General features: G+C 41.0%; 1 protein-coding gene and 1 pseudogene across 9 annotated transcripts in view; both read right to left on the bottom strand.

Annotated features, from left to right (window-relative positions):
* Positions 1–1137: 1137 nt before the first annotated feature.
* Positions 1138–1320, bottom strand: LOC127484092 (small nucleolar RNA U3; annotated as a pseudogene).
* Positions 1321–2223: 903 nt separating this feature from the next.
* KNL1 (kinetochore scaffold 1) overlaps positions 2224–23035 on the bottom strand; it is a 79885-nt gene continuing 59073 nt past the window's right edge. For 7 of the 9 annotated variants that reach the window (XM_008269188.5, XM_089310064.1, XM_051822502.3 and 4 more), the window contains 12 exons: positions 22251–22341; positions 21493–21609; positions 20824–20911; positions 14742–14819; positions 13662–13701; positions 10019–10120; positions 9143–9243; positions 7327–7395; positions 6580–6689; positions 5458–5576; positions 4718–4840; positions 2224–3856 (listed from right to left, as the gene is read on the bottom strand). In XM_008269188.5, the coding sequence (XP_008267410.2) occupies positions 3742–3856; positions 4718–4840; positions 5458–5576; positions 6580–6689; positions 7327–7395; positions 9143–9243; positions 10019–10120; positions 13662–13701; positions 14742–14819; positions 20824–20911; positions 21493–21609; positions 22251–22341 (1153 nt within the window). In that variant the 3' untranslated portion in view covers positions 2224–3741. Of the gene's footprint in view, positions 3857–4717; positions 4841–5457; positions 5577–6579; positions 6690–7326; positions 7396–9142; positions 9244–10018; positions 10121–13661; positions 13702–14741; positions 14820–15019; positions 15040–20823; positions 20912–21492; positions 21610–22250; positions 22342–23035 lie in introns of those variants that run through there. The other 2 variants (XM_008269189.5, XM_089310065.1) reach the window with 2 other exon arrangements.

Genomic DNA, 23035 nt, shown 5'->3' with positions numbered 1-23035 from the left:
AGTGTGGGCTTGCGGATAAACTTTGTGCAAGGAATAGTGTTGTCTGATGAGGAAGAATGGAGACCAGGAAAGTTACATTTAGTTCAAGCTAAGAGGTGTAAGGAGCTTTGGTCTTTACTTTGGGAAATAACGAAGTATTTCTTTTAAAGTCAGAGAGAAGGGGTTCTTCCATCCGCTGGTTCACTTTCTTTGGGCTGGGCCAGGCCAAAGCCAGGAGCCACGAACTCATCAGGGTCTCCCACGAGGGTGACAGGAACCCACATAATTGGACCATCATTTGCTACCTCCCAGGTTCATTAGCAGGTTGTGGAGATGAAGCTCCTGGCACCTGGCTTCAGCCTGGCCCAGCTCCTAACCTTAACGCCATTTATGCTGCGAAACCAGCAAATGAAAGATCTATCTGTCTCTGTGTAACTATGCCTTTCAAATGAATAAAACAAATCTGAGAAGAGGAGGGGAACAGAGGAAGAACTTCATCCCAAGCACTCTGATGCTGGCATCCCAAGCATCCGCTTTTAGCTGCTGTGTCAGAACACTGACCCCCAAATAATTCAGTTTTAAGATGAGTCATAGGTTAGATTTACTTTTCCCCCTACTACTACTATTTTCTGTTTGTTGAGTGCTTTAAAGTTAACAGCTCACACCATCCTCTTGCCATCATCTCGTGGCATTAAAAAACAATTTCAAGAAGGAGCAGAGACAGCAAAAATCCATTCAGAAGCTTGTGCAATATTTCAGGCCAGAGTTGAAGGCTTAAGTTAGGGCATCGACAGAGAAGATTCAAGAGCCATTCTAGACCTAGGAAAAATCTTTAGTAATTTAGTGATTAACTTAGATAGGGCCTAGGATTACAGTAAACTATTTTCCATACAAAAACTACCCACTTTCGCCCAACCCCTTGTTCATACTCTTTCAGCTCAAAAAGTCTACAAAACCACAGTCCTTTCCCCACCAGTGAGGTCACATGACTTTGACCTTTCCAGTCACAACTAAGCGACCAGCAGTGTTCATTTAATCCAAAATGGGCTATCTATATTCTTGCTCCTGGAGATTAAAATTGGGATTTAGAGTCAAGTCTAGTGAATAAATAAAATTCATTTTCTTTCTGTTTAGACCAATTACACAAATGGAAACCACTCCAACTGCATTCTGTCTCTTTTATTCTCCCAGAGAAAGGTAAGAACTATCATCAGTGGCAAATGGCAGTTGGACCAAAGCAACACCAGCTTCATACTCAGGAGAAACAGCTTTGTTTCTTCCTCATATATTCAGAGAGCCTTCCCTAGTAGCTATAGAAACGATGCCTTAATGTAAAGTCTTCTCTAAAATGAACTGACTAGTTTTTAATCTCTTTCCTTCAAAACAATCCACTAAGAACTTGGAGGGGCCAGGGCTGTGACATAGTAGGTTAATCCTCCACCTGCAGTGCCAGCATCCCATATAGGCGCTGGTTCAGGTCCCAGTTGTTCCACTTCCGATCCAGATCTCTGCTATGGCCTGGGAAAGCAGTAGATGGCCCAGGTCCTTGGGCCTCTGCACCCATGTGGGAGATCTGGAAGAAGCTCTCAGCTCCTGGCTTTGGATTGGCACAGCTCTAGCTGTTGTGGCCAATTGGGAAGTGAACTAGTGGATCGAAGCCCTCTCTCTCTCTGCCTCCCCTCTCTCTCTGTGTAACTCTGCCCTTCAAATAAATAAATCAATCTTAAAAACAAAAACAAAAACAAAAAAAAAAACAAAAAAAAAACAAAGAGGGGCAGGCATTTGTCTTAGCTGCTGAACCATCCATGTCCCATATCAGTACCTGGGTTTGCTGGCCAGTTCCAACTTCCTTCTGATGTAGTCCTGGGGAGGCAGCAGGGATGGCTCAAGTAAATGGGTACCTCACCTATGTGAGTTCCAGTCACCTGGATTTGGCCCTCAGCGTAGCCTAGGGGATGAGCATGGGGATGAGCAAACAGATGGGAGCTTTCTGTCTCTCAAATAAAAAATAACAGACTCTTCAAGAAACTCAAAATAGTTTTCTTTTACTGTGTTTCAGGGACGTGAGGATAGCTCTGGTTTGTACTTGGGCCCTGCCACTCATGTGGAAGACCTGGATGAAGCTCTGGGCTCTTGGCTTCAGCTTGACCTGGTCCTGGCTGTTGCGGCCTTTCAGGTAAATAAATCTTTTTGATACATGGTCAAATACTCCTCACTTAATAAAGACATATTATTTACAAAGGATTTCAAGTAACAAATTTAATGTGCAAAAAATAATCTTCTTTCCAATTATTGAAAGATAAATTTCCAAACAATTTTATGAAAATAGCCAATGCTCTCAACAAAGAAAAATACAATACAAATAGGTAGGTAAATATTATAATCACATCCTCCAAACCCAAGGAAAGCAAGAGACCATCATTATAGGCCAAATCATCCTTGCAGCTAGTTCTTCCAGGTTACCAAAATGCATAAAATAAAAACCTCTACTTTTTACGACTTACAGAAGAAAGAAAACAAAACTCCAATAAGAAAGCTAACTTAAGTTTCATGGGAAATTGGACCATACTTATAACTTTAAAAGTTTTTCAAGGATTATATTATTATATTATATAGGGAACACATATTAGTTTTCATAGCAAATGAATTTTGACTTTTGAAGCTTAAAAGACCATATGATCTTTGGACTTTATATCAGATGTAGAAACCAAGAGGGAAGATAATACTCAAAGGGACCCACAGGACTTTAACCTGATCCTAAGTAAACAGTAAATTTTAAGACAAATCAGTTTAAGAATGAAAATATTTTTGTTTAGAATTAAATATAAGAGAAACAATTATCATGATTAGGATTTGACAAAAGTTTGGGTAAAAGTTATTTCATATTTGTCTACCTCATAGATAATATTGGTCACTTAATAATCAATGGATATGCTTATTTTTAAATGAGGAGGGTGTACTTTCAGGAAAAATACTTATTAATAAGTTTATCCAGGGTGTGATATTGTGTTATGTCATTATTTAATAAATGACAATTGATCTTTTTGCTATTAAGTTTCCTGAGAAAGATGGAAACTAAGCAGAAAGGTATTTCTCTATCCACTATATGATATATACATCTTCTTACTATATCACAAATACAACATTAATATATTTACATACATACTGGGCCAAAATGAATTTACTCTGCTTAAAAAACTATTCACTGGGAAAACAATAGACATCACAAAATAAAAAGCAAGGCCCTCAAGAAAAGATGGTAACAATTCAAATAGCTGAATACTATTTGCTTTTTCTTAACATTTCTGACACTGAGAAAAAGGAGGAATAGTTGTTTGTAAACAGACATGTTTCTATTTCAGAAATATCTGCTAGTAAAAGCCAAGCTACCTAAAAATCCTAGTTCTGTATATGGGCAAATGGCTAATGTTTTTGTCAATGGTAACTTCTCCTATGCTTAAATGTTCCTCTTTAGGACAAAGCAGAGAGCAATACTTTAGCCAGGGGAAATTTTCCCTAAGTGTACTACTACTTAAACCTTTAAACAAAAATGAGCAACTTGGTTACAGAATATTTGAGGCCTTTCATCACCCCCTGATTATACAGATTTGAAAACTACTCAAACATATCAATTATAACATCATCAGTGGGAATTTTACTAGGCTTCTATGACCTAAAGATAAAGGTTAAACAGCAATGAAGACCCTGACACAATATCATTAAGTGCATGCTGCTTGCTTGTTACAACTGTGGTCCATGGATTTAGTGGTAGAAATGGCAGTCCTGAAACAGATCTTGGTAAATTTGCTTGACCACATTCTTCAAATAGTTGTCCTCCAATGACACTTTGGATAGAATGGTAGCAATTTCATCTTGGCTGGAAAGAACGAAAGGTTAATTACTTTTTCTGGGAAGTTGTATTTATATCTTCCATTCAGCTGAATGCATGTTCTTGGGTAGTCTTCTTAGTTTCCTAAGAACAAATGCGTATTTCTGGAAATAACCAGGCTGTTTAGTTTAATATGAGATTCCAAAAGTAGACCTGAGAACAAATTCTGTATGCAATTGTGAGGCATTTTAATCTAGCTTATTTCTTCAGCTATAAAAATCTAAACTGTTGGTGTTCGCTGATAGATTTAAAGTGAGTCCATTTTAAACTGCCATCTTCCAATCTGTCAGCAACATGTCTAAAAGGTCACAAAATTTATCACTGTATAGTAGTAATGAGACATTTTTGTTCTGCTTCCACCAACTAATTGAAAAAAAAATATTGTGACTACACAGAAATTATTTTTTAAAGGCTATAGAAGTTGCTTAAGGGAAATGAGCTTATATATAGCATTTTTCCCTTTTTGATTCCTGTTTTAGGCAGGACTGTTCAAAAACTAAAGCAGATATAAAAGAATAGATCAACGGTTTCTAGTTCCCACTGAGTGCAGCAATGAAAGTCACTGACTTTAGGGGTCAGTGTTGTGACATAGTGGGTTAAGCTGGCTCCTATGATAGCAGCATCCCGCATGGGCACTGGTTTGAATCTTAGCTTCCCCACTTCCAGGCCTTAACGTGCCTAGGAAAGCAGCAAGAGGCCCAAGAACTTGAGACTCGGCACTCACATGGGAGACCTGGATGAAGCTCCCAACTCTGGGCTTTGGCCTGGCCTAGTCTTACCATTGAAGCCATCTGGGGAGTGAACTAGTAGATGGTGAAAAGGGAGTTAACCTGCTGGTCTTTTACTCACCCAGTGTTCCCAATGTGATTTTGAATCATAAAAGGTAATGGGACAGATGGATAATGGGCCGAAAGAGACAAAGTTATCTCAAACTTTGCAAATGCTGCAGAGCTGGCAAATAAAAGTGTCAATCTGTAAAAGATAAGATTTATAATTAAAAATACAGGACAGATTACAGTGAAACATATTCATCATTTACACTGACTTATGAAACTTAGGTAAACATTTTTTGAAGGTAAAACATTTGGAACAAGGTGTTATAATGATTACTTTTCATTGTTAGCTATGAAGCATATTAGTAAGATAAATTATTTTAATGAGCTTCTGATCTTCTGTCTCTCCATAATTCATCTTTTAGAGTTCTAACCCCCAATACCTTGGAATTTGGAGATCAGTTAAGATGAGATCCTAACGAAATAAGAGGTACTCTAATCCAATATGACTAGTGTTCTTATAAATAAGGGGGAAATTTGGACAAAGACATGTATAATCAAAGAACACTGTGAAGATGAAGGCAGAGATTAGGGATATGTATTTACAAGCCAAGAAATACCAATGATTGCCAATAAGCCACCAAGCATTAGGAGAAAGGCATGCGAGAGATTCCTTCTCCATGGTCTTTATAAAGAACTCTGCTGATACTCTGATCTCAGACTTCTAGCCTCCAGAACTATGAGATGATAAATTTCTGTTATTTAAGCCACTTGATTTATAGTACTTTGACAACCCTAGGGGACTAACACACTTACTCAGTGTTTTTCACATCTATGTTCATTAGGTTGTAATTTGTTCCCCATCTCTTCAAAAACTCAATCTCCTCTCCAAGGAGTCTGCAATGGTTCACTACCAATGAAAGTTCTTGAAGCATCTAGGAAAAATATTTGATGAGATTATGAAAACATTTCAATTTTTTTTTTTTTTTTTTTAGATTATTTACTTGAGATGCAGAGTTACAGAGAAAGAGAAGGAAAGACAAAGAGAGAGAGAACTTCCATCTGCTGGTTCACTCCCCAAATGGCCTCAATAGCCAGGGCTGGGCCAGGCCAAAATCAGGAGCCAGGAGCCATGAACTTCCTCTGGGTCTCCTACATGGGTGTAGGGACCCAAGAACTTGGGCCATCTTCCTCTGCTTTCCTAGGCATGTTAGCAGGGAGATGAATCAGATGTGGAGCACCCAGGACTCAAACTGGCACCCTTATGGGATGTCGGCACTGCAGGCTGCAGTTTTAACCTGATGAATCACAGTACCAGCACCCAACATTTCAAGATTTAATGGCTATTTTAAAAAGAAATAAAAAAGCTAAATGATTGAATATATCATTTCAGGATACTATATTAAAGGTATTCGGAAAGCTCATGGAAAATGTATATTGTGAAAAAACTATGCATAAATTTCAATTTTTTTTAAAAAAAGATTTATCTATTTACTTAAAAGTCACAGTTACAGAGAGAAAGAGGGAGAAACAGAGGTCTTCCATCCATTGGTTCACTCTCCAGGTAGCCACAATGGCCAGCACTGGGCCAGGCCAAAGCCAGGAGAGAAGAGCTTCATCTGGGTTTCTCATGTGGGTGGCAGGGGCTCAAACATTTGGGCCATGTTCCACTGCTTTGCCCAGGCTGTTAGCAGGGATCTGGACTGGAAGTGGAGTAGCTAGGACACCAACTGGCACCCATATGGAATGCTTCTCAGATGGCAGCTTTACCCACTGCACCATAATGCTGGCCCCAAATTCCAGAAAATTTTTGCAGCAAAAATTTTATCCTTTAATTCCATTTTCCAAAAAAAAATTGAAGTAAAATGTAAATTTTCAGTTCTGATTCTTGAGATATTTAATGCTAATTTTTCTTTAAATACTGCAATCAGGCTTTACCTTGGGTACTTGATGCTGAGTGGTACATTTCTTCTTCCAGGATTCCTGTTCCTCAATATACTGGAAAATAAGCTTATGAACTAAAAGGGAGGAAGGAGGAGCTTTACTTTCTGGGGGAAAAGAAAATCAAGAGCAGGGTATTATTTATTATACATTTATATGATATTGTCTAAAAATACAAATTTATAAATCAAAAAATCCCTAAAACTACTAGTACATAAGTATCCTCTTCATTTTTATTTTCAAGCACAATTATAACACATATGGAAACATGACATTCCTGCTATAACAGATTTTTATCATATACAGATAGTATTTGGTTAAGAGGATAGGTTCAAATGTAATATAAACTTGGGTTTAAACCCAAGATTTCTTTCTGTCTTTAGTGATCCAAAATATAATACTTAAAATTTTCTGATCTTTCCCTAATTTGTAAGATGAAGAATAATTCCTTCCTCATAGTGTTGAAATTAAGTAATACACATTCTCAACACGAAGTACTTATAATGGTAATTTTTAAATTATGAAAATTGCTACTATTAATCACTACTCAAGGCCTAGTAATACTAAAAAATAATTTCTTTTAAAACTTATCTAATATATGAGGTATTACCCCAGAAATCATGTCTACTCACAAGAAAAATTATTATTATTTAAATTTAACTTAAAAGTGAAAGCATTCTTAAGGCATAATTTATACCTGCAAAATACCAACAAAGTTTTAAAGGCTTAAATGTTTAAACTTACCATCTAACAAAGACTGAAAATTCAACTCAGTAATCTTTCTACAGGCCTTGTCCAGGAAAGGGAGACCAACTAGGAAGAATCGGAAAAAGGACTGTATTTGTTTTTACTGTATTATTTTACTTTCTAAATATCTGTATTTCTTGTCATCATTTTTTAAACAAGATTTATTTATTTATTTGAAAGAGTTATGGGGGGGGGAGAAAGATAGAAAGAGAGAGGAGGAGAGAGAGAGAGTGTCTTCCATCCACTGGTTCATTACCCAAATGGCTGCAATGGCCAGAGCTGAGCCGGTCCAAAGACAGGAGCCAGGAGCTCCTTCTGGGTCTCTTTTGTGGGTGCAGGGGCCCAAGTGAACCAGTGGATGAAATTTCTCTGTATCTTTCAAACAAACAAACAAACAAACAAATAAATAGTTTAAGCAATAAAAATCAGTATGTTTTACTGATGATTTGCCTAGGTAAACTTTGAGGAAATAAGATATAGGAGAATTTCTAAAGTTTTAATTTTGGACCTGAATCGAAGGTGATGATATTCATTGAAAAAAGGAACTTACTGATTAAAGAAGAACGACCTAAAGGTATTGACAATTAGGAGATTCCGGCAAAACAGCTGGGACTCTGTCTAGTGGCCATATCATAATTTCTACCTACTTTGACAAGTCTACGTATTTTTTTTTTTTTTTTTTAAGATTTACTTATTGGCCGGCACCGCGGCTCAATAGGCTAATCCTCCACCTAGCGGCCCCGGCACACCGGGTTCTAGTCCCGGTCGGGGCGCTGGATTCTGTCCCAGTTGCCCCTCTTCCAGGCCAGCTCTTTGCTATGGCCTGGGAGTGCAGTGGAGGATGGCCCAAGTGCTTGGGCCCTGTACCTCATGGGAGACCAGGAGAAGCACCTGGCTCCTGCCTTCGGATCAGCGCAGTGCGCCGGCCGCAGCGTGCCAGCTGTGGTGGCCATTGGAGGGTGAACCAACAGCAAAGGAAGATCTTTCTCTCTGTCTCTCTCTCTCACTGTCCACTCTGCCTATCAAAAAAAAAAAAAAAAAAAAAAGATTTACTTATTTATTTGAAAGGCAGAGAGTTAAAGAGAAAAATGGGGGGAGGGAGAGAGGGAGGGAGGGAGGGAGAGGGAAGAGGGAGAGGGAGAGGGAGAGGGGAGAGGGGAGAGGGGAGAGGGGAGAGGGAAGGGGGGGGGAGAGAGAGAGAGAGAGAGAGAGACAGAGACATCCTCTATCTGCTGGTTCACTCTCCAAATGGCCACAAAAGCCAGGGCTGAGCCAACCAAAGCCAGGAACCTTTAACTTAATCCTGATCTCCCATATTGGTAGCAGCGAAACAAGAACTTGAGCCATCTTCTGCAGCCTTCCCAGGTACATCAGCAGGGAGCTAGATCAGAGGTGGAGCAGCCAGGACTCAAACTGGTATGATAGGTCTATATATACACACAAAAACTTCCAATTGACTAATTGACTAATTCTTACATACCGGAAGAAAAAAAATAGTCAAAAATTATCAGCCATTAAAGTACACTTTCTACAACAACATATAAAGAAAAAAAGGAACCCTGAACATTATTTGGATAGGCAAAATTTTATCATCTAATGTAATTCAACAAAAAGTAATTTTTAGTAGTGGCATTTTTATTCTTCATCTAATAAAATAAAATTCAATTAACACTAAAGTGATTGACTCTTGTAAGATTTTCAGCAGTGCTTTTATCATGTCAATAGTTACTATTGTAGTAAAGTAAAATTTGAATCCTGAATGAATGTAGCCACTCATTTTTCTACAAAAGATTATTTTACTTGTGCTACTCACCTACTGGCTCTCCAAAGGTAATGGTGAGTTCTATTGTGTCATAAACAAAGTTGAATACAGCTTGATCATCACTCCACTCAATGACATCCCATTCAGACAAACTGGAGAGAGATAAACAAGATAAAAAGTACATATATTTTTTAAGATAAAAGAGAGAGAACTGATACCACACAAACAGTACCAAGAGCAGTTGCTGGTGTTTTTCCATCAGATTTGGAGATAATGTTTTAACTTAAATATTGTGATTGTAAAATAATCTTAGTTTATTGAAAGAAATAAGAACTTAATTTTCAACTATATACCAGAGAAAAACCAAGTCTATGCAGTGGAAAGGATTACATGTTTTTAAGTTATAATTCCATAGTTTTCTTACTCTGTATATTTTCAGCTTAGCAAGGGGTACACTAACTTTCTGAGGCTGCACCATACTACAGGTTAAAAACTTTGTGGCAGGAGCAGGAGCTGTGGCACAGTGGCTTAAAGCCCTGGACTGCAGCACCAGCATCTGCTATAGGCAGTGGTTTGAGTCCCACATGAGCCACTTCCAATCCAGCTCCCCTGCTAATGCGCCTGGAAAAGCATTGGAGGATGGCCCAAGGATGGCCCAAGGCCTTGGGTTCCTGCACCCAAGTGGGAGACCTGGAGGAGGTTCTTGGCTTCCAGCTTTGGATCGGCTCAGCTCTGGACATTACAGCCATTTGAGGAGTGAACCAGTGGATGGAAGACCTCTCTCTGTAACTGTCTTTCAAATAAATAAAATAAATCTTAAAAACAAAACCTTGTAGCAGCATATTAAAAACCAATCAACTGTTCCAGCAGGTTTACATAACCACTGAGACACAGGATAAAACACAAATGACACTTGCTCTTTCTTACCTCAACTGATCCAGTAGTTCCTTAGTTCTACTTGTTTGTTTTTGCATCAAGTCTATTTGAGCAAGGGTCTGCTTTCTCTGTATTTCCAGTTCTGAAAGATTTCTGCAAATGAAACCAGGTATTCACAGAAACATAAGTTCTTTGCTAGAGAATTCAGACTTTAATTTGTACATTTAAAACATTTTTATTTATCCATTTGAGACACAGAGAGACAGACAAGTAGAGGTAGAGGTATAGAGAGACTGATATTCCATTTTTGGATCCATTCTCTACAGCGACCAGGGGTGCTAAAGCCAGGAGTCAGGAACTCAATGCAGGTCTCCCACATGGATGGCAGGAATCTAACCTCTTTAGTCACCACTGCTGCCTCTCAGGGTCAGCATTAGCAGGAAGCTGGAATCAGGAGCCAGAGGCAGGTACTGAACCTACGCACTCTTATACTCTGATATGTGATGTGGGTATGCTGGTTTATAACCACCAAGCCAAAGTTCCAGCCCCAGACTTTATTATTTTAAAAAGTTTATAATAAGGAGTCACATGCTGGCTAGCTCCCCAGAGAAGTAATAATGAAAATGAATGGCATCCATTTCTAAATTCTTGGTTTAGTTTGATTTTTGAAGATGTACTTATTTATTTATTTGCAGTGGAGGGGGAGAGAGAGATATTTTTTTTTAAATAAAGATTTATTTATTTATTTATTTGAAAGGCAGAGTTACAAAGAGGTGGGGGGGAGAGAGAGAGAAGGGGAGGGGGAGAGGGAGAGAGAGAGGGAGGGGGAGAGGGAGAGGGAGGGGGAGAGGGAGAGGGGGAGAGAGAGGGAGAGAGAGAGAGTGTGAGTCTTCCATCCTCTGGTTCACTCCCCAAATGGCTGCAATGGCCAGAGCTATGCCAATCTTAAGCCCTGAGCTGGAGCTTCTCCCAGGTTTCCCACGTGGGTACGGGGTCCAAGGACTTGGGCCATCTTCTGCTTTCCCAGGCCACAGCAGGGAGCTGGACTGGAAATGGAGCAACTGGGACTCGAACCAGTGCCCATATGGGATGTTGGCACTGCAGGAGGTGGCTTTACCTGCTAAGCCACAGCTCCGACCCCGATAGAGATCTTCTATTGGCTGGTTCATTCCCCTGAAATGGCTGGGGCCGGTCCAGTCTGAAGCCAGGAACCCAGAACCCCTGGGTCTCCCATGTGGATGGCAGACAGCCCTCCACTGCTTTCCCAAGCACCTAAGTAGAGGACTGGAAAGAACTGTAGCAGCCGTGATTCAAACTGGTACTCCCACATGGGATGCCAGCATTGCAGGTGGCAGTTTAGCTTGCTGTACCACAACACTGGCCCTACTTTTGATTTTTTTTTTTTTTTTTTTTTTTTTTTTTGACAGGCAGAGTGGACAGTGAGGGAGAGAGACAGAGAGAAAGGTCTTCCTTTGGCCGTTGGTTCACCCTCCAATGGCCGCCGCGGCTGGTGTGCTACGGCCTGCGCACCGCGCTGATCCGAAGGCAGGAGCCAGGTGCTTCTCCTGGTCTCCCATGGGGTGCAGGGCCCAAGCACCTGGGCCATCCTCCACTGCCTTCCCGGGCCACAGCAGAGAGCTGGCCTGGAAGGGGGGGCAACCGGGAAAGAATCCGGCACCCCGACCGGGACTAGAACCCGGTGTGCCGGCGCCGCTAGGTGGAGGATTAGCCTAGTGAGCCGCGGCGCAGGCCCCTAGTTTTGATTTTTGAAAAGCATTAGACAGCCGGTGCCGCGGCTCACTAGGCTAATCCTTTGCCTATGGCACCGGCACCCCAGGTTCTAGTCCTGGTTGGGGCGCCGGTTCTGTCCCGGTTGCTCCTCTTCCAGTCCAGCTCTCTATGTGGCCCGGGAAGGCAGGGGAGGATGGCCCAAGTCCTTGGGCCCTGCACCTGCATGGGAGATCAGGAGGAAGCACCTGGCTCCTGGCTTTGGATCAGTGCAGTGCGCCGGCTGTAGCGGCCACTTAGGGGGTAAACCAACGGAAAAGGGAGACCTTTCTCTCTGTCTCTAACTCTGCCTGTCAAAAAAAAAAAAAAAAAAAAAAAAGGCATTAGACTAGAAGAAGCAGATCTTTTTGGGGCTGGTGTCATAGTACAGCAGGTTAAGCCACCACCTGTAACACAAGCATCAGGTTTGAGTACCAGCTACTCTACTTCCAATCCACGTACCTGCTAATGTGCCTGGTAACACAGTGGAAGATGGCCCAACTATTCAGGCCTCTGCCACCCACAGGAGATCCACACAAAGTTCCAGGCTTCTGGCTTAAGGCTTTGCCCCATCCTGGCTATTGCAGCCATTTGAGAGTGAACCATAGAATGGAAGATATCTTTTTGACTCTCTCTCTCTGTAAATCCATCTTTCAAATGAATAAATAAATCTTAACAACCAAAACAGAAGTAGATCTTTTTAGGAAAGGTGTAAATCACTCTCTCAAAATAGGAACCATGAAGACATCTGGAATTCACATGTAGCATTATTAATATTAAATAATATATTTTATTTTATGATAAAACAAGCACAAAATATTTCAAAAATATGCTGACCTTAAAACTGACAAATGCAGTAACTTTGTTGCCTGTTTGGTTTTGCTTAATTTGTAGAGCTAAACAGAATTTATGCTTTGTTAGTCATTTTGCTAGCATCAAATTTAATTTCAGCCCAACATTATCACCTTTCAAATTAATGTTGTCAATTGGAATTTTATGGTTTTTTGCCTTGTTACTTGTACTTCATTTCTTTTCATCTTAGATTTGAATATGATTTGTAAGCCTAAAAAATATACACTTCATTTTACAGTTATTTAAGTATTGAGCATCCCCTAATCTGAAAATCCAAAGTGTCTTGGTACTCAAAATTTTTAGATTTTGGAACATTTCAGATTTTGGATTTTCAGATTATAGATACTCAACTGGTGAAGCACATGCAAGGTTCTAAAACCTTAACTCAGAAACACTTCTGGTCTCAAGCATTTTGAATATGGGATTCACAACTTCACAATATAAAAACACTTTAATGCTAGGTTTACTTTCTTTGAAAGGATCTTGATAATATTCAAGCTTGGGAAATACTGCCTTGGATTAATGCCCAATAAACAGTAACAGCTTTGAGAATATTATAAATAAGATGGATGCCAGAGTTCAATGCAAAGTAAAGTGTAAGTTCTAAGTTTTTAGCTAATACTCATGTCCCCAGTCCTTTTTGTCAGTCTCTGAAGACAGGAAGTCATTAAGTTTTGAGAAATTTAGCAAGACGCTTTTTTTTTTTTTTTTGGACAGGCAGAGTGGACAGTGAGAGAGAGAGACAGAGAGAAAGGTCTTCCTTTACTGTTGGTTCACCCTCCAATGGCCACCGCGGCCGGTGTGCTGCAGCCAGCGCACTGCGCTGATCTGAAGCCAGGAGCCAGGTGCTTCTCCTGGTCTCCCATGGGGTGCAGGGCCCAAGCACCTAGGCTATCCTCCACTGCACTCCCGGGCCACAGCAGAGAGCTGGCCTGGAAGAGGGGCAACTGGGACAGAATCTGGTGCCCCGACTGGGACTAGAACCCGGTGTGCCGGCGCAGCAAGGCGGAGGATTAGCCTAGTGAGCCACGGTGCCGGCTGAAGATGCTTTTTAATACTAGGATTGAAGACTGACCTTTGAAGCTCCTCTTCTTCAGTTTTTAGCTGTTCCAATTCTTTGAAAACAAAACAAAGGACATATTAGAATGCTGCTAGAAAAATCATGTTTTATTGAAAATTTTATTTGACTAGCAGTAGAAGATGGCTCAAGCCCTTGGGCCCCTGCACCCACATGGGAGATCCAGAAGAAGCTCCTGGCTCCTAGCTTCGGATCAGTGCAGCTCCAGCCATTGGGGCTAATTGGGGAATGAACCAGGGATAAAAGACCTCTCTCTCTCTCTGCCTCTCCTTCTCTCTCTGTGTAACTCTGACTTTCAAGTAAAATAAATAAATCTTCAAAAAAAATTGACTTTAAAAAAAGAAAATTTTATTTGACTTAATCTCACTTAAATACAACAGAATTTTAAAAAGTATGAACTTTTTTGGCAACAAAATAGATTTTAAAGTTAATTAATTAAAATCAAAATAAATTAATTAGATTTAATTGATTGATTTTAATTTTTTTAAAGATTTATTTATTTATTTGAAAGGCAGAAACACAGAAAGAAGGAGAGAGACAGAGAGCTTTTATGCACTGGTTCACTCCCCAAATGGCTATAACAGGCTGGGCTAGGCCAAAGCCAGGAGCTTCTTGCAGGTCTCCCACGCGGGTGCAAGGGCCCAAGTACCTGGGCAATCTCCACTGCTTCCCCAGGCACATTAGCATGGAGCTGGATTGGAACTGGAACAACCAGGACTTAAACTGGCGTACATATGGGATGCTGACAGTACAGGCCAAGGCTTAACCTTCTACACCACAGTACCAGTTCCAACTTTTTTTTTTAAGATTTATTTTATTTACTTGAAAAACACAGTTTTGGAGAGAGAGAAAGGGAAACACACACACTCACACACAGAAAGAGTCATAAGTGAAGCACCAGGACTTGAACTGGTGCCATTGGGATGACTGCATCACAGGCAGCAGCTTAACCAGCTTTGCCACAATGCTAGCCCCTAAACATACCTTTCAATTCTGTTTTCCATGACCTTTTTGACGTACCATCATATAATCAACTCAGAACAGAAGCACATTTGTGTTATTAACTAATTCAGTTACCTTTCTCTGCAGCTCTCATTTCAGAACTCCATTCTTCTATAGGATTCTCTTTCTCTTCATCTTCCAAATTATTAGTTTCTAAAAGAGACAACATGCATTAGAATAACTCAGTTAATAATATATTATTAAACATTAGACAGATAGTTGGTCCCAGAATGAAGCACTGGGAATATTCCACAAAATACCTACCTTTCCCTGCCAATAAAACACTGAAGTATAATTTCACATACAGATTTGAAGTGGCAGATCAGTGAACTTTAAGTCATACAGCAGTGATTTCCACTAGCATCTTCTCACTCTGAGACAGAAATTGTTAAATATATAATTTGCATGTATGAAAGTTATTGTTAGGCAACCCCCATGGGCTAAGTAGGAACAAACATACATATAAAAATACATGAATGAAATGGACACTTAGCATACAGGTTAAGATGCTATTGGGGAGGCCAGAGATGTGACACAGTGGGTTAATGCCAAGGCCTGCAGTGCCAGCATCCCTTATGGGTGCCAGTTTGAATCCCAGCTGTTCCACTTCCAATCCAGTTCCCTGCTAATGCACCATAAAAGCAGTAGAGGATGGCCCAAGTCCTTAGGCTCCTGCACCCATGTGGGAGACCTGGAAGCTCCCAGCTTCTGGCTTTGATCTGGTCCAGCCTCAGCCATTGCAGTCATTTGGGGAGTGAACTAGTGGATAAAGGATCTCTCTGTCTCTCCTTCTCTCTAATACTGCCTTTCAAATAAATATTAAATCAATCTTTAAAAAAAGATGTTGGCTGGAACTGTGACGTAGTGAATAAAGCCGCTGTCTATAGTGCTAGCATCCCATATGGGCACCAGTTTGTGTCCCGGCTGCTCCACTTACGATCCAGCTCCCTGCTGTTGCTTCTGTAAAAGCAGCAGAGGATGGTCCAAGTCCTTGGGTCCTTGCACCCATGTGGGAGACATGGAGGAAGCTGTTGGTTCCTGGCTTCAGACTGGCCCAGCTCCAGCAGTTGCAGCCCAACATTTGGGGAGTGAACCAGCGGATGGAAGATCTCACACTTTCTGTCTCTTGTTTTATGTAACTCTTTCAAATAAATAAATAAATCTTAAAAAAAAAAAAAAAAAAAAAAAAAGATGCTACTTGGGAGGCTCACATCTTATTTTAGAGTGCCTGGGTTCCAGTCTCAGCTCCTTTCTCAATTCTAGCTTTCTACTAATACACACCCCGGGAGGCAACAGGTGATGGCTCAATTACTTGGGTCCTTGTCAACATGTGGGAGACTTGAGTTCCTGGCTCCCAGCTTCAGCATGGCCCAGAATTTGGCTCAGCTCTCTGTCTGCCTCTCAAATAAATAAAATAAATAAATGTAAAAATTAAAAAATATATAAACACATTTAAATTTGAAATATAGGAGTCAATCCTTGCTCTGGTCCCACCAAGGCAATTGGAGGCCAGACTCAAAATTCAATAAATATACATCAGGCTAATTCTTTTAAATAAAAGATTTATCTATTTATTTTAAAGAGTTACACAGAGAGAGGAAGACACACACAAACAAAATCTCATCTGCTGGTTCACTCTCCAAATGGCTACAATTGGCCAGCCCTAAAGCCAGCAGTCAGGAGCTTCTTCTGGATCTCCCACTTAAGTGCAGGGGCTCAAGCACTTGGGCCATTTTTTGCTGCTTTCCCAGGTGCATTAAAAGGGTGCTGGATCAGAAGTGAAACATCTGGGACTTGAAACAGTGCCCATCTTGGATGCTGGTGTCTCAGGTGGTGGATTTTACCTTACAGGCCACAATGCCGGCCCAAGCAGGCTAGTTTTTAATTTGATCATTTTGTATGGCCCATGAATGATGTTATGGATATCCAAACAGCCCCTTTCCATTTCCCTATAACTAAACCAAATTTAGATTTTACCATAAAAATACCTTTACTTTTTATTTTTTATTTATTTATTTGACAGGTAGAGTTGTAGACAGTGAGAGACAGAGAGAAAGGTCTTCCTTCCATTGGTTCACCCCCCAAAATGGCCGCTACAGCTGGTGCTGCACCGATCTGAAGCCAGGAGCCATGTGCCTCCTCCTGGTCTCCCACATGGGTGCAGGGGCCCAAGCACTTGGGCCATCCTCCACTGCCCTCCCGGGCCACAGCAGAGAGCTGGACTGGAAGAGGAGCAACCAGGACTAAGAACTTGGTGCCCACATGGGATGCTGGCGCCACAGGCGGAGGATTAACTAAATGAGCCACGGCGCTGGCCCCTACTTTTTCAAAAGATGTATTTATTTATTTATTCGAAAGACAGAGACAGACACAAACACCCATACACATACATGGGTACTGATTGATTTTACATCCACTGATTCAGTCCCCAGATGCATGCAACAGCCAGGGTTGGGCCAGGTCAAATTGAGGAGCCAAGAACTCCATCCAGGTGCTATATGTGGGTGTAGGAAACCAAGCACTGGAGCCATCATTTGCTGTCCCAAGGGGGTATTTGCAGTTAACTGGATTTGAAGTGTAGAAGATGAGACTTGAATTAGCACTCTAAAATTTGAGGCAGGCATCCCAAGTGGGATCTTAACTCACTGTGCCACAATGCTGTCCACATTTACTCTTGAGCTATACGAATCATAGTGTAGCGAGTAAAGCCGCTGCCTGCAGTGCCAGCATTCCTTATGGGTGCCAGTTCAAGACCCGGCTGTTCCATTTCTGATCCAGCTCTCTGCTATGGCCTGGGAAAGCAGTAGAAGATGGCCCAAATCCTTGGGCCCCTGCACCCGCATGGGAGACCCAGAACAACTGGCTCCTAGCTTTGGATTGGTGTAGCTCCACCCATTGTGGCCATTTGGGGAGTGAACCAGTGGATGGAAGACCTCTCTCTCTCTGCCTCTCCTTCTCTCTCTAACTCTTTTTCTTTTTTTAAAGATTTTATTTATTTATTTGAGAGGTAGAGTTAAAGACAGTGAGAGGAAAAGACAGAGAGAAAGGTCTTCCTTCTGTTGGTTTACTCCCTAGATGTCCTAAATGGCCGGAGCTGCGCCAATCTGAAGCCAGGAGCCAGGTGCTTCTTCCTGGACTCCCACGTGGGTGCAGGGAACCAAGGACTTTGGCCATCTTCTACTGCTTTCCCAGGCCATAGCAAAGAGCTGGATCGGAAGAGGAGCAGCCAGGACTAGATCCGGTACCCATACAGCATGCTGGCGCAGCAGGCGGAGGATTAACCTATTGCACCATGGTGCCGGCCCCGTAATTCTGTCAAATAAATAAATAAATCTTAAAAAATATAAATAAAAGATGGGACACATGTGAACATATTTTTAGAAATGAAGAGGTCTGAATATGCATGAGAAAAGGGAACATGAGTGATATAAGATTCCTGAGAAGACAAGAGGGGTGAAGTAAAAGTATAGATGGAAAGATTAGTCTTAGGGAAAAGAAAAGAAATTAATTAATTAATTTATTTATTTATTTTTGACAGGCAGAGTGGACAGTCAGAGAGAGAGATAAAGAGAAAGGTCTTCCTTTTGCTGTTGGTTCACCCTCCAATGGCCGCCACGGCTGGCGCACCGTGCTGATCTGAAGGCAGGAGCCAGGTGCCAGGTGCTTCTTCTGGTCTCCCATGGGGTGCAGGGCCCAAGCACTTGGGCCATCCTCCACTGTACTCCCAGGCCACAGCAGAGAGCTGGTCTGGAAGAGGGGCAACCAGAACAGAATCTGGTGCCCCGACTGGGACTAGAACCCAGTGTGCCGGCGCCACAGGCGGAAGATTAGCCTATTGAGCCACGGCGCCAGCTGAAAAGAAATTTTAAAAAGTAGATATACAAAAACCTTTTTAAGATAATATTTAATTATAGACAGACAGAGTTATGGGGAGGGGGAGAGACAGAGAAAGATCTTCCAAAAGCTTGTTTACTCCCCAAATGTCCACAACAGGCAGGGCTGGGCCAGGCTAAAGCTGGTGGCCAAGAGCTTCATCTAGGTTCTCCATGTGGGTGGCAGAGGCCCAAGCACTATAAAGTGAGTCATCTTCACTGCTTTCTCTGGTGTATTAGCAGGAAGTTAGATTGGAAATGGAGCAGCCAGAACTGGAACTGATGTCGATATGGGATACCATAGTTGCAGGTGGTTGTTCAACCTGTTATGCCGCAATGTGAGCCACTCTTGATTTTTTTTTCTTAAGATTTATTAACTTATTTATTTGAAAGGCAGAATGATGGAGAGAGAGGGAGGAAGAGAAGAAGAAAGATGAGGAGGAAGAGAGAAAGAGATCTTCCATTTTCTGGTTTAACAGCCAGTTCTGGGCCAGGCCAAAGTCAGTAGCCAGGAACTCCATTCTGGTCTCCCACATGAGCCCACATGAGCAGCAGGGGCCCTAAGCACTTGAACCATCCTCTGTTGCCTTCCCAAGCACATTAGCAGGAAGCTGGATAGAAAGAGGAGGAACAGGGACTTCATCACTTGGATATGGGATGCTGGCATGAAAATCTGCTGCTTAACCCACTGTACCACAATACTGGTACAGGTTATGGTTTAATGTGCTGAGCCACAATTCCAGCCCCGTATCTTTTTTTTTTTTTAAAGATTTATTTACTTATTTGAGAGTCAGAGTTACAGAGAGAGAGGAGAGGTAGAGAGAGAGAGAGAGAGAGAGAGGTCTTCCATCCACTGGTTCACTCCCAAATTAGCCGCAACGGCCAGAGTTGAGCCTATCCGAAGCCAGGAGCCAGGAACTTCTTCTGGCGGCCATTTGGGAGGTGAACCAACGGAAAAGGAAGACCTTTCTCTCTGTCTCTCTGTCTCTCTCACTGTCTAACTCTGCCCTTCCAAAAAAACAACAACAAAAAAGATAATTATAAAATGCAGATAAAATACAGGGTCTCCAATGTGGGTGCAGGAGCCCAAGGAATTGAGCCATCTTCTACTGCTTTCCCAGGCCATAGCAGAGAGCTGGATCAGAAGTGGAGCAGCTGAGACTCTAACAGGCACCCATATGGGATGCCGGCACTTCAGGCCAGGGCATTAAGCCTCTGCACCACAGCACCGGCCCCCATATCTTTTTATTTTTATTTTATTTTTTTAGTGATAAGTATAGTGTCTGGCATGTAGGAGGTACTCAACAAATACTTGAGGTATTTAATTGGATTTGGGGATCAGGCACATAAACATCAGTATTAGAACAGATGAAAGCATTAGGTGTGAGAATATAGAAAAAAATAAAATCTAGATCTAACAAGGGGTTAGAGAGAGATAGGTCAACAGAGGAGCTAAAAGAATAGAGTCACAAGAGAGCAATATCATGAAGGTTAAGAGAGATGAAAGTTTTAAGAAGAAAAGAACAATCAGCAATGTTAAATGCTTATAGAGGTCAAAGTGGCTAAAACAGTTGAGACAAACCAAATTTGGTGATTATGTGGAATTTTATAATTTTTGAGAAAGCAATTTGAGAAGAACAATACTAACAGGTTGGGTTTACGAGAGGCCAAAATCAAAAGTTAGATAATTATAAAATGGAGGCCGGCGCCGTACCTCACTTGGCTAATCCTCCGCCTGCGGCGCCAGTACCCCGGGTTCTAGTCCTGGCTGGGGCGCCAGATTCTGTCCTGGTTGCTCCTCTTCCAGTCTAGCTCTCTGCTGTGGCCTGGGAGTGCAGTGGAAGATGGCCCAAGTGCTTAGGCCCTGCACCCGCATGGGAGACCAGGAAGAAGCACCTGGCTCCTGGCTTTGGATCGGCACAGCGCGCAGGCCGCAGCGGCCATTTGGGGGGTGACCCAACGGAAAAGGAAGACCTTTCTCTCTGTCTCTCTCTCTCTCACTGTCTAACTCTGCCTGTCCAAAAAAAAAAAAAAAAAAAAAAGATAATTATAAAATGCAGATAAAATACAAGATTATGGTCTAGGTTATGAGGAACTTTCCAGAGATGCATTTTCTTGAGCTTTCTGATTGTGTTATGTATGCTTACAGTAAAAGGGCTTTAATTTGCTCTAATTTAATGGTTCAAGCTAGTGATACAAGTTCAGCATATTGACATCAACCATCTACACTCTAAGGAAACATTTAGATTAAATTGTCTTTTGGAAAATTATTTAAAATACTTTACCTTTTTCCACATCAGTGAGACAATTACTGATCTTCTTAAGTATGTCATCCATCTCATCTATCCTTATCTGAAGTTTCTCTCTCTGATTCTAAACACAAAACATTACAGTGCATAAAGTTAAACATCCCAATAAAACATTAGAAATAGCTCTAATTGGTAAAATAACTGCTATGTCTTAATCATGAAAGCAGAAATCTTAAAACAAAGGTCAAAGCTTCAAATCTGAACTAATGAGTTGTATTGCTCTAAAAGTGAATATTGCATGTGGCATTTCCTATACTTATTTGTCATGGGAAAGTTTTTCATGCACAGTTTTTTAAAAGGATGATCACTGAGAAGTGCAACTTTAAACACAAGTACACACAAATATAGCTGGCATGGACTATTGGGAAGATAATACTATAGTCTTTAGCAATGGGAGCCTAGAATCCCATACGTATAATGGATAACAATATTTCACATGGAAACACAGGCTTATAAGTCACTATATTTCAGTGTTGCTGAAGATGCCAGGATTTGCCACTTCAGAACATTTGAACCTCACCTTTTATGAACATTTGCCCAAGTCTCATTTTCATGTCTCTTAAGGAACATTGTTCATATTCTACAACCATTATAAAGTAGTTTTAATCGTCCTTTCTTTCTTTACTGTTAACATTCTTAAATTACCTGAGCTGAGTGCACCAGCTTGCTGTACAGAGCCACTTTTCCTTGGTGAGTGAAGACTTTAGTCATCTTGGTAAAACGTGATTTTATTTTGTTAAGGTAAATCCCAAAGGCCTTCAGCTGTAAGGGAGAGTTAAAGAGTACACTGCACTAAAACAAATGAATCAGAAAAGCAAACAGTCTGGGAAGGGTTTTCAGTTGCCATGTGCTAGACTTTGCTATTCTCACACTGTGTTTCCTGTGGCAAGACACTTATCATTTGGGAACTTAATTCCATGTAATTGTTTAAGAACAAAACCAAAGATTTCAATTTGGACTGATGTCTTTAATTCATTTATTCATATAGATATGAGACAATGACAGGCTCTTAGTTAATGAAACACTTTTTTATATTAGGTTGATTCACTTACATTATGAATTAGAAAATGACAGTCTTTTAATACATTAGGGAACATATAAAATGGCTTGTTTATTATTTAACCAATTCAAGTCAGTCTTTTCTTCTATATTTAATTGAAAGGCAAATGGAAAGGAAGAAACTCCAAATAAGCTCCAAGTATATTTCATGTTAAATTGATCACCACAAATTTGGAAAGATTATAATATTAACAGTCTAGTATATAATTAAATAAGACATTGGCCGCATATTACATTTAAGAAATAAGTTGAAGAACTTATCAGTAATTATTGAAAACTATTTTACAAAAATGTTGTGCAAAATGTTTCTGCTGATTCTCATTCAGAAAATGAGAGAAAAGTACCTCTTCATCGGAGCAGCATCTCATTTTTTCCCACAGGTTTCTATTTATATCAGTTAACAGTTTATCTTGGTTCAATGCAGAAAGCTTTAATCTAAAATACAGAAGTTAATTAGAAGAGAGTTTAGAAGCTACCTTGAATGAACTAGCTTAAATCTATGGGCATATTCAATTTAGTTATTCTTACTTTTTTTCTAAACAAAAAGAGAATTCAGCCAAGAAATATGGCTAGCCTGAAGAATAGCAGCTTAAAAAATATTATTTATTGAGGCTGGCTGGGTTTAAGTCGCTGCCCGCAACACTGGTATCCCATATGAGCACAGGTTCAAGTCCCGGCTGCTCCACTTCTGATGCTGTTCCCTGTTAATGCGCCTGGGAAATCTGCAGAGGATGGCCCAAATCCTTAGCTTCTGCACCCATGTGAGACCCAGAAGAAGCTCCTGCTCCTGGCTTCGGCCTGGCCCAACCCCGGTTGCTGGCAGCCATTTAGGGAGTGAACCAGAGATTAGAAGACCTCTCTCTGTAACTCTGCCTTTCAAATAAATAAAATAAATCTTAAAAAAAAAAAAAAAGTCATATATCAGTGCAGGCAATTAGCCTAGAAGTTAAGATGCTGACTTAAAACATTGTTACATATCAGAGTACCTGAGTTTGATATTTGGCTCTAGCTCCTGATTCTAGCTTCCTGCCAATGTAGACCCCTCCTCCAGTGGTGATGGCTCAAGTAACTGGAATCCTATCATTAACATGGGAGACTTAGAGTTCCTGACGCTCATCATCAGTTCTAG

This window comes from Oryctolagus cuniculus, chromosome 12, assembly GCF_051225735.1.
Source record: "Oryctolagus cuniculus isolate XC-2025 breed Fujian yellow rabbit chromosome 12, ASM5122573v1, whole genome shotgun sequence".
NCBI classification, from domain to species: domain Eukaryota; kingdom Metazoa; phylum Chordata; class Mammalia; order Lagomorpha; family Leporidae; genus Oryctolagus; species Oryctolagus cuniculus.
Note: the sequence above shows the minus strand (reverse complement) of the source record. Positions and strands in the feature narration are given on the sequence as shown.